General features: G+C 42.1%; 1 protein-coding gene across 17 annotated transcripts in view; it reads left to right on the plus strand.

Moving 5' to 3' along the window:
* Window positions 1–13959, plus strand: part of SNX29 (sorting nexin 29) — a 662332-nt gene that overhangs the window by 110357 nt on the left and 538016 nt on the right. For 16 of the 17 annotated variants that reach the window (XR_002787578.2, XR_010323633.1, XR_010323635.1 and 13 more), the window contains one exon: window positions 13452–13576. Coding sequence is in view for 10 of the 17 variants with exons in the window: in XM_064295605.1 (XP_064151675.1) it covers window positions 13452–13576 (125 nt within the window). In the remaining 7 variants the exon portion in view is untranslated. Of the gene's footprint in view, window positions 1–9015; window positions 9160–13451; window positions 13577–13959 lie in introns of all 17 variants that reach the window. The other variant, XM_023557344.2, reaches the window with a different exon arrangement.

Here is a 13959-nt window from a genome sequence, read left to right on the forward strand (position 1 = left end):
TTCCAGTACTGTGGATATTAACCCTTTTTCTGTTCTATGTGCTGTAGATATTTTCTCCAGTCTGTCACTTATTGCTTCACTGTACTTACGATATCTTTGCCATGCAGAAATTTAAAAGTTTTATGTGGTTATTTCTGTGAACCATTAAAATTATTGACTTTAGATTTTCCTGTCCTGAGATTCTTCTGTATTTTCCTCTATTATTTTTAAAGTTTTGTTTTTTTCACACATATCTTTCTTTGATCTTGATCCATCTGGAATTTAGTTCTATTTGTGGTTTGAGATAGGAGTTTATCCTTATAATTTTTTTCAGCTTTATAACCACTTATGTCAGTGTCATTGGCTAAATGGTCTATTTTCCCCAGCTGAGCTGAATTGAAATACAACTGTTATTATTTATAAAGCATTTTCATATTTATTTGGATTTGGGGGGGCTTTCTATACTGTTCCATTTGTTTGTTTTGTTTATGCCTGTACCCAAAAGCACACTGTGCCAAATCCTTATTCAGATTATTATTGGAAGAATTGACATTTTTATTTTAATAAGTCTTCCCATCCAAGGACATAGTGTCTTTATTTATTTTCATCTTTATGCCTTTTAATAATATTTTATTTTTTTCTTTGTATAGGACCTGTATCTTTCTTTTTCTTTTTATTGAGTTTTTGGTGAAGGGTTTACACAGCAAGTTAGGTTTTCATTCGACAATTTCCACATAAATTGTTCATTGACATTAGTTACGTTTATCACAGCTCGTCAACATTCTCCTTAATTGTGTCTGTACGCAGTCATATGTGCTCAAACAGTTATTTTGGTTGTGCTGTGCTCATGACATCTACTTTTGGTGCCACTTTTCCCAACACCAAAAATAACAACTCTCTATGGTCTATGGTCTATGGTCTATGGTCTATGGTCTAAGGTGTACTTTTCCCACCCGCCTCCTCTCCCTGGTAACCAACAATAGACATTGAATCTCTCCATATTTGTCTATTCTTGTCTTCTTATAAAAGAGCCCCATTGCCTTCAAGCTGATTCTAACTCGTAGTGACTCTATAGGACAAAGTAGAACTGTCCCACAGGGTTTCCAAGGAGCAGCTGGTAGATTAGCAGCTGACCTCTTAACTGCAGTGAACATAGGTGTGCATATGTCTGTTTGAGTCATTATTTTTTAGGTCTCTAGGGTATATATATAGGGTCACTATGAGTTGGAATCGACTTGACAGCAATGGTTTTGGGTTTTTTGGTTAGGGTATATACCTGGGAGTGGGATTGCTGGATCATAGGTATTTATTTCTAGTTTTTTAAGGAAGCACCATACCATTTTCCATAGTGGTTGTACTATTTTACAGTCTCACCAGCAATTGATAAGGGTTCCAATCTTCCCACATCCTTGCCAACGTTTGTTGTTATCTTTTTTCTTTTTCTTTAATCAGTGCATTTTTAGCTGGGGGTAAAATGGTATCTCATTGTAGTTTTGATTTGCATCTCTCTGATGGCTAAAGATCCTGAACCTCTTTTTGTATGTTTGTTGGCTGCTTGGATGTTCTCTTTGGTGAAAGTTCTGTTCATGTCCTTTGCCCATTTTGTGGCTGGGTTGTTTGTCTTTTTGTTGTTGAGTTGTTGCAGTTTTCTGTAGATTTTAGAGATTAGACCCTTACTGGATGAGTTGTTTCCAAAGATTTTTTCCCAGTCTAGTGGGTTATCTACTTATTCTTTTAATGAAGTCTTTGATAAGCATGGGTTTTAAATTTTTATGAGGTCCCATTTATCTTTTCTTCTATTCTTACATTTGTTTTAGTGTTTGTTATCCTGTTTTTACAAAAGATTATAGGGCCTGTATCTTACTTGTTAAAAATATGATTTATTTTATTTTTGTTGCTGTTGTGAGTACAATTCCTATCCCTCATTTTTGTTTACTTAAAAAAAAAAAGGAGCCTGGGTGGTAACAGTGGTTAAAGCGCTTTACTGCTAACGTGAAGATCAGTTCTTCAAGCCTACCCACTGCTCAGCAGGAGAAAGACGTGGCAGTCTTCTTCCATAGAGATTACAGCTTTGGAAACCCTATGGGGTGGTTCTGCTCTGCCCTACAGGGTTGCTGTGAGTTGGAATGGACTAGATGGCACTGGGTTTGGGTTTTTTTTTTAAAACCAGTAACTTTTAGTGTTATAATGTTCGTTACAGTATTCTCTGTAGGATAGAAACATTTTAGGTCTGCTTTTTTTATCATTTAGCATTATAATCTAAGCTTTTAAAATGTTATCTCCAGCCTCTCTATAAGCATTTAAAATAGCTGCATGATTTTTCCTCATCATATTTTAACCTTATTTAAACCTTTGAACCATATTTCTCCATTCTTTATCTTATAGCATGAAAAAATGAGGCAGCAGTATTTCTGGTGGAGACATGAATAATTTTTTAAATGTTTATTTAGAAAATGAGCTAAGATGGGAAAAATGTAAAGAAAAAAAAATCACCAGTTATTCTTTTACTAAGTGGCTCTTCTTTCATATAATTTCCTTCAGAATTCTTTTGTGAGCTTTTTCTAGCAGTTGAGGGCATACTGAATACACAGCTTCATACCCTGCTTACTTTTCATTTCACTTTCTGTTGTAAACAGGTCGGCTTATCGTTATAAGCTCTTGGTGAATTTTTTTTTTTTTGTACATTTTCTCTAGGTTTTCAAACTTGTTAGAGTACAATTTTTCATAGTATTCTGATATGATTAAAAAAATTTTTTTTCTTTTATTGAACTTTAGATGAAGGAGAAACTAGTTTTATAGAACAAACTAGTTTCTCATCAAACAGCTAGTACACACATTGTTGTATGACATTGGTTAACAACCCCACGACATGTCAACACTCTCCCTTCTCAACCCTGGGTTCCCTGTTACCAGCTTTCCTGTTCCTTCCTGCCTTCCAGTCCCTGCCCCAGGCCTGGTATGCCCCTTTAGTCTTGTTTTGTTCCATGGGCCTGTTCAATCTTTGGCTGAAGGGTGAACCTCAGGAGTGACCTCATTACTGAGCTGAAAGGATTTCCAGGGGCCATACTCTCAGGGTTTCTCCAGTCTCCATCAGGCCAGCAAGTCTGGTCTTTCTTTTTGAGTTAGAATTTTGTTCTACATTTTTCTCCAGCTCTGTCGGGGACCCTCTATTGTGATCCCTGTCAGAGCGTTCAGTGGTGGTAGCTGGGCGCCATCTAGTTGTACTGGACTCAGTCTGGTGGAGGCCATGGCAGATGTGGTCCATTAGTCCTTTGGACTAATCCTTCCCTTGTGTCTTTAATTTTCTTCATTCTTTCTTGCTCGCAAAGGGGTGAAACCAGTGGAGTATCCACAGGCTTTTAAGACCCCAGACACTACTCACCAAAGTAGAATGTAGAACATATTCTTTATAAACTATGTTATGCCAATTGAGCTAGGTATTCCTCTTGGTGAATATTTTTAAGGGCTAAATAGCATTTGATTATATGCTGTGCTATCATTGATTTAACCAATTCCCCAAGTGTTAAATATTTAGGCGGTTTCTAACTTTTAGTTAGTGTAAACAATGTTTTGAATATCTTTATTCTTAAATCTTTGCCTGATTTGTAGATTATAGTGTAGGAATAATTTCTGCCAGTGAAATTTCATGGGGTAAAGGGTATGAACCTTTTTGAAAACTTACTTTGTAAAGTATAAATATAAGGCATGATCCATTTGAAATGATCGTCATGTAATAGCCTTTCTTTAGCAATGCTGGTTGATTATTGTACTGTCTTAAATCTGAGATATGACTACTACTGTTATTTGGCTGATTTTTATGGGTATAATGGACTGGCGCCGTGGTTAAGAGCTCAGCTGCAACCAAAAAGTCAGCAGTTCGAATCCACCAGCTGCTCCTTGGAAACCCTTTGGGGCAGTCCTACACTGTCCGGTAGGGTTGCTGAGTCAGAACTGACTCAGTAGCAACGGGTTTGGTTTTTGGTTTAAGATGACATTGTCTCACATAGTTTGGACATGTTATCAGGAGGGACCAGTCCCTGGAGAAGGACATCATGCTTGGTAAAGTAGAGAGTCAACGAAAAAGAGGAAGACCCTCAATGAAATGGATTGACACAGTAGCTGCAACAAGGGGCTCAAATATAGCAACGATTGTGAGAGTGGCACAGAACTGGGCAGTGTTTCGTTCTGTTGTACGTAGGATTGCTGTGAGTCAGAGCCAATGGCATCCAACAACAGCACCAAGAAGATGACAGTTGCTTTACATATGAGGAGAACCCAGTCCATTTTCATGATTGTACTTGGTTTTCCCAAAGAGACTCACAATATAGCTGTGATAATAGTAAAGGATCTATTTGAATTGAGCCCTTCTGCCATAAGGTTAATATGTTGCAATTCTTAAAAATTAATCATTTTTTACAGATCCTGTCTGTTGCTCTAACATTTTCCATAAAAAAGTACAGGATTCTTAGGACTCTTATTGTAGATTAATGTGGCAGGTTAAGCAGTCTTGAAATGTAGGACTAAGCCCAGGAAAACAAATGCTTGCAGAATCTTAGCCATAAACTCATTAAGCCAGGGTGAAGTCTGGAGTCCAGCTGTACTGGTGGAATGCCAGCTATCTTGCAAGGTGCAAGGGTAATCAAGATGAATGAGTCATGATCCTTGCTGTCAGAGAGCTCACAATTAGCAAGTGGAGGCAGCCATGGAAATGAGATAATTAGTGCTGCAGGAGAAGGAAGCTCAGAATGAGTAAGCATTCAGGAAGGCTTCCTGGAAGAGGGAACACTGGAACTAAGTCTTGAATGACTGGTAGGTATAAACTCAGGTCAAATGGGGGGGTGAAAATAGGACATGGTAGGGGGTAGATCCCCCACGTGTCTGTCAGTTTGTTGTACGGTGGGGGCTTGTGGGTTGCTGTGATGCTGGAAGCTATGCCACCAGTATTCAGATACCAGCAGGGTCACCCATGGAGGACAGGTTTCAGCTGAGCTTCCAGACTAAGACAGACTAGGAAGAAGGACCCAGCAGCCTACTTCTGAAAAGCATTAGCCAGTGAAAACCTTAGGAATAGCAGCAGAACATTGTCTGATATAGTGCTGGAAGATGAGCCCCCCAGGTTGGAAGGCACTCAAAAGATGACTGGGGAAGAGCTGCCTCCTCAAAGTAGAGTCGACCTTAATGATGTGGATGGAGTAAAGCTTTCGGGACCTTCATTTGCTGATGTGGCACAACTCAAAATGAGAAGAAACAGCTGCAAACATCCATTAATAATCAGAACCTGGAATGTATGAAGTATGATTCTAGGAAAATGGGAAATCGTCAAAAAAGAAATGGAACGCATAAACATTGATATCCTAGGCATTAGTGAGCTGAAATGGACTGGTATTGGCCATTTTGAATTGGACAATCATATAGTCTACTATGCTGGGAATGTCAACTTGAAGAGGGATGGTGTTGCAGTCATCGTCAAAAAGAACATTTCAAGATCTATCCTGAAATACAACGTTGTCAGTGATAGGATAATATCCATATGCCTACAAGGAAGACCAGTTAATATGACTGTTATTCAAATTTACACACCAGCCACTAGGGCCGAAGATGAAGAAATAGAAGATTTTTATCAGCTGCTGCAGCCTGAAATTGATCGAACATGCAATCAAGATGCATTGATAATTACTGGCAATTGGGATGCGAAAGCTGGAAACAAAGAAGAAGGATCAGTAGTTGGAAAATACGGCCTTGGTGGTAGAAACAGTGCCGGTGATCGAATGATAGAATTTTGCAAGACCAACGACTTCTTCATTGCAAATACCTTCTTTCACCAACATAAATGGCGACTATACACATGGACCTCGCCAGATGGAACACACAGAAATCAAATTGAATACATGTGTGGAAAGAGACGATGGAAAAGCTCAATACCATCAGTCAGAACAAGGCCAGGGGCCGACTGTGGAACAGACTATCAATTGCTCATATGCAAGTTCAAGCTGAAAGTGAAGAAAATCAGAGCAAGTTCACGAGAGCCAAAAAAAGAAAAGACCAAGATGGATGTCAGAGGAGACTCTAAACTTGCTCTTGAGCATTGAGCAGCTAAAGCAAAAGGAAGAATTGATGAAGTAAAAGAACTGAACAGAAGTTACCAAAGAGCCTCTCAAGAAGACAAAGTATTATAATGACATGTGCAAAGAGCTGGAGATGGAAAATCAAAAGGGAAGAACACGCTCGGCATTTCTCAAGCTGAAAGAATTGAAGAAAAAATTCAAGCCTCGAGTTGCAATAGTGAAGGATTCCATGGGGAAAATATTAAACGACGCAGAAAGCATCAAAAGAAGATGGAAGGAATACACAGAGTCACCATACCAAAAAGAATTAGTCGATATTCAACCATTTCAAGAGGTGGCATATGATCAGGAATGGATGGTACTGAAGGAAGAAGTCCAAGGTGCTGTGAAGGCATTGGTGAAAAGCAAGGCTCCAGGAATTGATGAATTATCAATTGAGATGCTTCAACAAGCAAATGCAGCACTGCAGGTGCTCACTTGTCTATGCCAAGAAATATGAAAGACAGCTTCCTGGCCAGCTGACTGGAAGAGATCCAAATTTATGCCTATTCCCAAGAAAGGTGATCCAACTGAATGTGGAAATTATAGAACAATATCATTAATATCACACGCAAGCAAAATTTTGCTGGAGATCATTAAAAAATGGCTGTAGCAGTATACCGACAGGGAACTGCCAGAAATTCAGACTGGTTTCAGAAGAGGACGTGGAACCAGGGATATCATTGCTGATGTCAGATGGATCCTGGCTGAAAGCAGAGAATACCAGAAGGATGTTTACCTGTGTTTTATGAATGTGTGGATCATAACACACTATGGATAATACTGCGAAGGATGGGAATTCCAGAACACTTAATTGTGCTCATGAGGAACCTTTACATAGATCAAGAGGCAGTTGTTCGGACAGAACAAGGGGATACTGATTGGCTTAAAGTCAGGAAAGGTGTGCATCAGGGTTGTATTCTTTTACCATACCTATTTAATCTGTATGCTGAACAAATAATACGAGAAGCTGGACTGTATGAAGAAGAACAGGGCATCAGGATTGGAGGAAGACTCATTAACAACCTGCGTTATGCAGATGACACAACCTTGCTTGCTGAAAGTGAAGAGGACTTGAAGCACTTACTAATGAAGATCAAAGACCACAGCCTTCAGTATGGATTACACCCCAACATAAAGAAAACAAAAATCCTCACGACTGGACCAGCGATCAACATTATGATAAACGGAGAAAAGATTGAAGTTGTCAGGGATTTCATCTTATTTGGATCCACAATGAACAGCTGTGAAAGCAGCAGTCAATAAATCAAAAGACACATTGCATTGGGCAAATCTGCTGCAAAGGACCTCTTCAAAGTGTTGAAGAGCAAAGATGTCACCCTGAAGACTGAGGTGTGCCTGACCCAAGCCATGGTATTTTCGGTCACATCATATGCATGTGAAAAGCTGGACAATGAATAAGGATGACCGAGGAAGAGTTGACACCTTTGAATTGTGGTGTTGGCGAAGAATATTGAATATACCATGGACTGCCAAAAGAACGAACAAATCTGTCTTGGAAGAAGTGCGGCCAGAATGCTCCTTAGAGGCAAGGATGGCGAGACTGCGTCTTACATACTTTGGACATGTTGTCAGGAGGGATCAGTCCCTGGAGAAGGACATCATGCTTGGCAGAGTACAGGGTCAGCGGAAAAGAGGAAGACCCTTAACGAGGTGGATTGACACAGTGGCTGCAACAATGAGCTCAAGCATAACGATTGTAAGGATGGCGCAGGACGGGGCAGTGTCTCATTCTGTTGTGCATAGGGTCGCTATGAGTTGGAACCGACTCGAGGGCATCTGATAACAACAACAGGGGGTAGATCTTAAGTAGAAAAGCAAGTGTCATAATGAGCTAATTACAGGACCAGTGCCTACTGGCAGTTTCTTTACTGGCATTTAGTGGTGATCTGTGTCATGCTGATAATGTCTCACCTGTAGGCTATGTTGTTGGGATTGTACCTCAGTGAGGAGATTGGGTTTATGTTGTTGGCTTGCTTTGCATTCCATTTTGGGGCCATGTTTTGTCTAGAACTGGCAGGGTAGTTCCTGACCTGTGCCTTGGAGCCAAGATTGTGCCTGAGACTTGAACCATTTCAGAACATGCTCCTGTTGATCTGGGTTCTGTGTTCCCTTATCAGACATAATTGCCCAGGGAGAAAGAACGAGGGCTAGCAAGACTTGGGTGAATGGTTTCAAGCTGTGTTGACAATACCCTTGCCTGACCTAACCTGGCTGTCATAGAGACTAATGGGTAGTGAAAGTCTTGTTAATTCCTATGAGGTAACAGGACCGTGTGGTATGGTGTCATGGGTGCTCCGTGGTGAGTCCACAAAGGAACATGGATGCCCTGACCTACCTTCAGAATGGCGTGGTATGGGCTTGGCCACTGCTGTCTTGTAAACACCTCGAGCAGCTTTTCTGTGCAGACAGCTTAAGAACCACTGAGTCAGTGGGACAACTTCAAGTCAGACGCTTCTCACGGCATCTGCTCAAGGTGAGCTGAGTGACCCTAGTTCGTAGGCGAGGAAGCCTGAAGCTCAGAGAGGCCTCACTATTAGCGGGTGGCAGAGCTGGAATTAACACCAGAGTCAGTCTGAACGTGTGGTTCTCATTCGTGGGTGAATTTACTGCCCAGGGGACGGTTAGCAATGTCTGAAGACATTTTGGGTTGCTACAACTGAGGGAAAAGGGTGTTACTTGTATCTAGTGGTTAGAGGCCAGGGATGTTGCTCAACATCCTTCAGTGCACAGGACAGCCTCCCATAACAGAGGATGATCTGGTTCAAAAATGTTGATAGTGCCAATGTTTAGAAACCCAAAGTACATAATTTCTTCTGCTTTACCAGCTCTTAGTGAGCCCTCCTCCTTTGGCACAGACTTCCTCATATTGTTCGTTTTCTGTGTGACCATTTCGTGTTTCTGTTACCAGGTGGAAGCGCCAGGTTCTTGCTCAGCATGACTCATATTGGCCAATAAACAAGAGACTGAGCTGGGAAGGCAGAAAGCACCTTTATTTCATTGTGCAAGGAAAGGAGTCAGTTTGAGCTGCTGCCGCCAAGATTGCTCCCCAAGGGTGAGAGAAAAAGTTACTTTTAAGGGGGTTTAGAACCAGGGAGTTCATTCAAGTTACATCAGCAGCATTCTTAATCATACTGTGCAGGCACAGTTGGGTTTACGTATAACTTTCAAGCAAAGAAAGCAGGATTCTGATGCAGAGCTGCTTAAGGTAGTGAAATTTTCTACAGCCTGGAGAATCTGTCTCATTTCTCCAATGTGATTTTAAGCTCCTTGAGAACAGACTGACTCTTCAGCCATTGCTCAGCAGACATTTTTAGAGGGCTTACTGTGTGCCAGGAACTATGCTAAGGACATTTTATCTTAGGGTTGCCTAGCTCCTCGTTGCCTTGCTTTTTGAGGGGTGACTGTTTAGGGACTTTTAAAATGATGGCCTGCTTTTGGCATCATTGGATTAATGGTGGCAAGAGTAGAAGAGTTGCTTTCCTGGATGTGGGTGGAATGTAGGCTCCATCTTCTATTACTAGGAAAACAAACCTCAAAGCTCATGCTCTGATTGACCTTCCTCTTTACTTCTAGGCATTGTTGTAGTTCTTGCCTGGTGCCATCATTTCTATGTTATTAAAAAAATACCTTTAATTGTTGCAAAGCCCTTTCCTCTGTCCAGATTTTTGAAGGATCTGCGTATTTACATCAGCATCAGGATGTGAGTGAATCATTGTTTAAAGATAGAGGCTTTGGTTAATTTTGGAGTACTAAACACAGCCTAGGGTTTTATTTTATTTTTCCGAGGCAGGGCCTTGGTCAGGTTTCATTTTACTAATCCTCTGTTTTGGTTACTATGGAATTTAAATAGTTTTGATGGGTGTCATGGCTTCCAGGGAGCTCTCCATGTGTTTGATCAAATGCCTGCAGAGATATGTAGGGAAACTAGCATGTGTACAGCTAATATTTGAGTGTCATCTGCCCCACAGAGAAGCTTGTTTCAATGAAAGGGAGCGTTCTGGGACCCGTGGTTCAAAGTCACCCATTTACTGACTGTTACAGATTGAATTGTGTCCCTCAGAAAATGTGTGTCCATGATTCCTAGTATTGTGTGATTGTCCACCATTTTGTCATCTGATGTGATTTTCCTGTGTGTTGTAAATTCGACCTCTGTGATGTTACTGAGGTGGGATTAGTGACAATTATGTTAAGGAGGCAGGACTCAAGCTAGAAGATTAAGTTTTATCTTAAATCAATCTCTTCTGAGATATAAAAGAGAGAAGAAAGCAGAGAGACATGGGGGACCTAATACCACCACGAAAGAAGTATCAAGAGCATAGTGTGTACTTTGGACCCAGGGTCCCTGCACTGAGAAGCTTCTTGACTGGGGAAGATTGATGACAAGGACATTCCCCCAGGGCCAACAGAGAGAGAAAGCCTTCCACTGGAGCTGGCACTCTAAATTCAGACTGGTAGCCTCCTAAACTGTGAGAGAATAAATTTCTGTTTGTTAAAGCCATCCGCTTGTGGTATTTCTGTTATAACAACACTAGATAGCTAAGACACTGACCCACTGAAAAAGCATTTATGGACACGCACTATGTACCAGGCACCAAGCTAAGTTTGGGGAGTATAGGAAAGATAGAATAGGAGTTAGATGGATTCCCTGGGTTGTGCACTTAAGTACTTGGCTGCTAACTTAAAGGTTGGTGGTTTGAACCCACCCAGAAGCGCCTCGGGTTCCGAAAGTTCATAGCCATTGAAAACGCTACGGAGCACAGTCCTACTCTGACACATATGGAGTTGCCATGAGTTGGAATCAACTCAACGGCAACTGGTTTTTTAATTTTTTTTTTGGTTAGGAAATAGGAAATAGGCTTCTTTCTTGTGGAGGGCCAACTTGGGTCATTTGGCAGTGGCAGACTCTGCTGGGATGGCAGTCTAGAAACTGGGATGAATTAGTGATGTCTGCCATGGGCACGGAAGGAAGAGTAAAGGCACAGTGCTGTGTATTTGCTGAGGCCGTGTTAGAGTTTTCTAATGTAGATGGAGTGGCTTGAGTAAAGGTTGGGTATGGGAGTGAGAAGACTTTTGTCTTAGGAAAAAGGATGCCGACTTGGTGGTGTGGGATGTAGTGGAAACTGCCTTTGATCAGCATAGAGGGGCTGGGCTGAAGTACAGGTGTTCCTGCTTATTATATTCTGTCCCCTTCAGGAAGTCACTTATTAAGCCTCAGTTTCTTCAAATGTAAAATGGAGATAATACCTGCATCACCTATTTGGCAGTGTTGAGGGGAGGAACTAGTGAAATAATGACTATGAAAATGCTTTACCACCCACAGAGTGATAAACACCTGGACTGTCATTACTACAGGTGTGATCCTGGGTGGGTGGGGCAGGAAATACCCACATTTAGGCAAGGTTGAACCAGATCATGATGGCCTTAGGGCCTTTGCACTGGCCACCTCTGCCCAGCTCATTGCTTCTTGTCATATCCAGGCCTAGCTCCAAGGTCACCTCCATTCAGGCCACACAATCTAAGCCAGTCCCTAGTCTAAACCACACAGGAAGCCTCCTTGGAAGCCAGGACACCTACAAGCTTATCCTATTTTATTTTCTTTAAAGTGCTCATCAACTGAAACACAGCTTATTTGTGTATTGCTCTCTACTTGTTGTTAGGTGCCTGTTGAGTCAGTGTTGACTCACAGTGACCCCATGTGACAGAGTAGAACTGCCTCATAGGGTCTTCTAGGCTGTAATCTTTATGGGAGCAGATTGCCAGGTCTTTCTCCCACAGAGTGGCTGGGTGGGTTTGAATCACTGATGTTTTGGTTAGCAGCCGAGAGCTTAACCATTTTTCCACCAGGACTCCTTGTTGTTGTTGTTAGGTTCCATTGAGTTGGTTCTGACTCATAGCAACCCTCTGTACAAGAGAACAAAACACTGCCCGATCCTGCGCCATCCTCACAATCGTTGCTATGCTTGAGCCCATTGTTGCAGCTACTGTGTCAGTCCATCTCATTGAGGATCTTCCTCTTTTTTGCTGACCTTCTGCTTTACCAAGCATGATGTCCTTCTCCAGAACTCCTCTAGAACCATGCAAATGTGTAGTGAGGCAGTGACTTGCCTGTCTTACTCCCACCTTTGTATCCTCAGAGCCTAGAACAGTGCCTGCTTGGCACCTGGGACACGTTCAGGAAACAGCTGTCAGATGAGTGAATGGAAGAGACCCTGCAGTCCACAGACCTAATCTTGCCTTCCACTGGACCCTGGGAGGTGGTTAAGAAGCCAGGGTAGTTGTGCGGCCTCATCTTTTTTTTTTTTTAACGTGTTCCTTAATCTCCTGTTTCTGTGGTTATGGAGAAATAAATTTAAATATGTGCATAGTAATTGTAATATAATTGGAAACTCCTTCAACTCTGGGTCTGACTTCATGATATGATTGCTTACAACAAAATTAAGAACAAGAATCAGAATTCACATTATTTTTCAGTGTTATGTAACAACAGGCCATGAAATTACACAGTTTCCAACTTGGCAGACTGGTGAGTTCCATCTCCGAAAAGACAATCTTATTCCTTAAACTATGTGTGATATGAATGAGAGTTGAAACTTGTGAATTGGATACAATTAATACTCAACCCCTCCCCACCCTGAACTGACTTGTTTTTAAACTGGCTTTTTTTTTTTTAAATCCCCTGCTGGCTGTCACCAATTCCATCCTCCCTTGTTCCTGTGAATTTTTTCTCTACTTGCGGGACTTTTGCGCATAGGGGTTGACTGTGTGGGGCTTCCTGTTATGTGAAACCTACATAAGCAGAGAGAGGTAGAGTCAGTTTCCAAGCCCCTGCATGTACTTTGCCGAAACCCTGGTGGCAGAGTGGTTAAGTGCTGTGTCCACTAACCAAAAGATCGGAAGTTCAAATCCACCAGGTGCTCCTTGGAAACTCGATGGGGCGGTTCTGCTCTGTCCTGTAGGGTCACTATGAGTCAGAATTGACTTGACAGCAATGGGTGGGCCTGTACTTCCAAGGGTCCTGGGTGGTGCAGATGGTTAAGTACTCAACTACTAGCTGAAAGGTTGCTGGTTTGAATCCACTCAGAGGTACCTCAGAAGATAGGTCTGGCAATCTGCTTTTGAAAGATCACAGCCTTGAAAACCCTACTCTGCACACATGGGGTCACCATGAGTTGGAAACAACTCAACAGCAACTAATTACAACAGCCCGTGATTCCAGGTGTCTCTTATCCACCTGCATGCTGAGGTTTACACCTGGAGACTCAGCCTGCACCCTGGAGATGTTGGAGCCGCCCTGGCTGCTGCTCTCTTCTCAGGTGGATTGATGAATTATTGGTTCTCTTGCAGGGTGACTTGCCTCTGTGCCCAGTTTGAAGCCGTCCTGCAGCATGGCTTGAAGAGGAGTCGGGGATTAGCACTCACGGCGGCAGCGATCAAACAGGCAGCAGGCTTTGCCAGCAAAACCGAGACAGGTATGGCTCTGCCTACTGTGGTGGGAGGAGGTTACCTTCTCTCCCAGTCTTGCTCTTTTTATTCTTATTAATAGCAGGCAAGGCAGCTATCACGTGCAATTCGGGGAAGAGGGGTGGAAATCCATGTGTGAGGATGTCTCCTGTGTAGACAAAACAACATTCATGTGGTCTGGCATCTTAATTGAAGTGAAGTCATCCTCGGTGCAGAATCCTCAGAGCCACGTGTTCCAGTCTCTGCAGGGTTCAGGGGCCTGTGGCCAAGGTGCTTATTCTGCAGATGTGGTGTGGCAATTGCTGGGAAATTAATAATCTGTTTTAGTTTTATGCACAGGGAGAGTGTGGTGTTTCATAATTAGATGTCTTCCACAACATCAGCAGAAACC

Source organism: Loxodonta africana, chromosome 12 (assembly GCF_030014295.1).
Source record: "Loxodonta africana isolate mLoxAfr1 chromosome 12, mLoxAfr1.hap2, whole genome shotgun sequence".
In the NCBI taxonomy this organism is placed as follows: domain Eukaryota; kingdom Metazoa; phylum Chordata; class Mammalia; order Proboscidea; family Elephantidae; genus Loxodonta; species Loxodonta africana.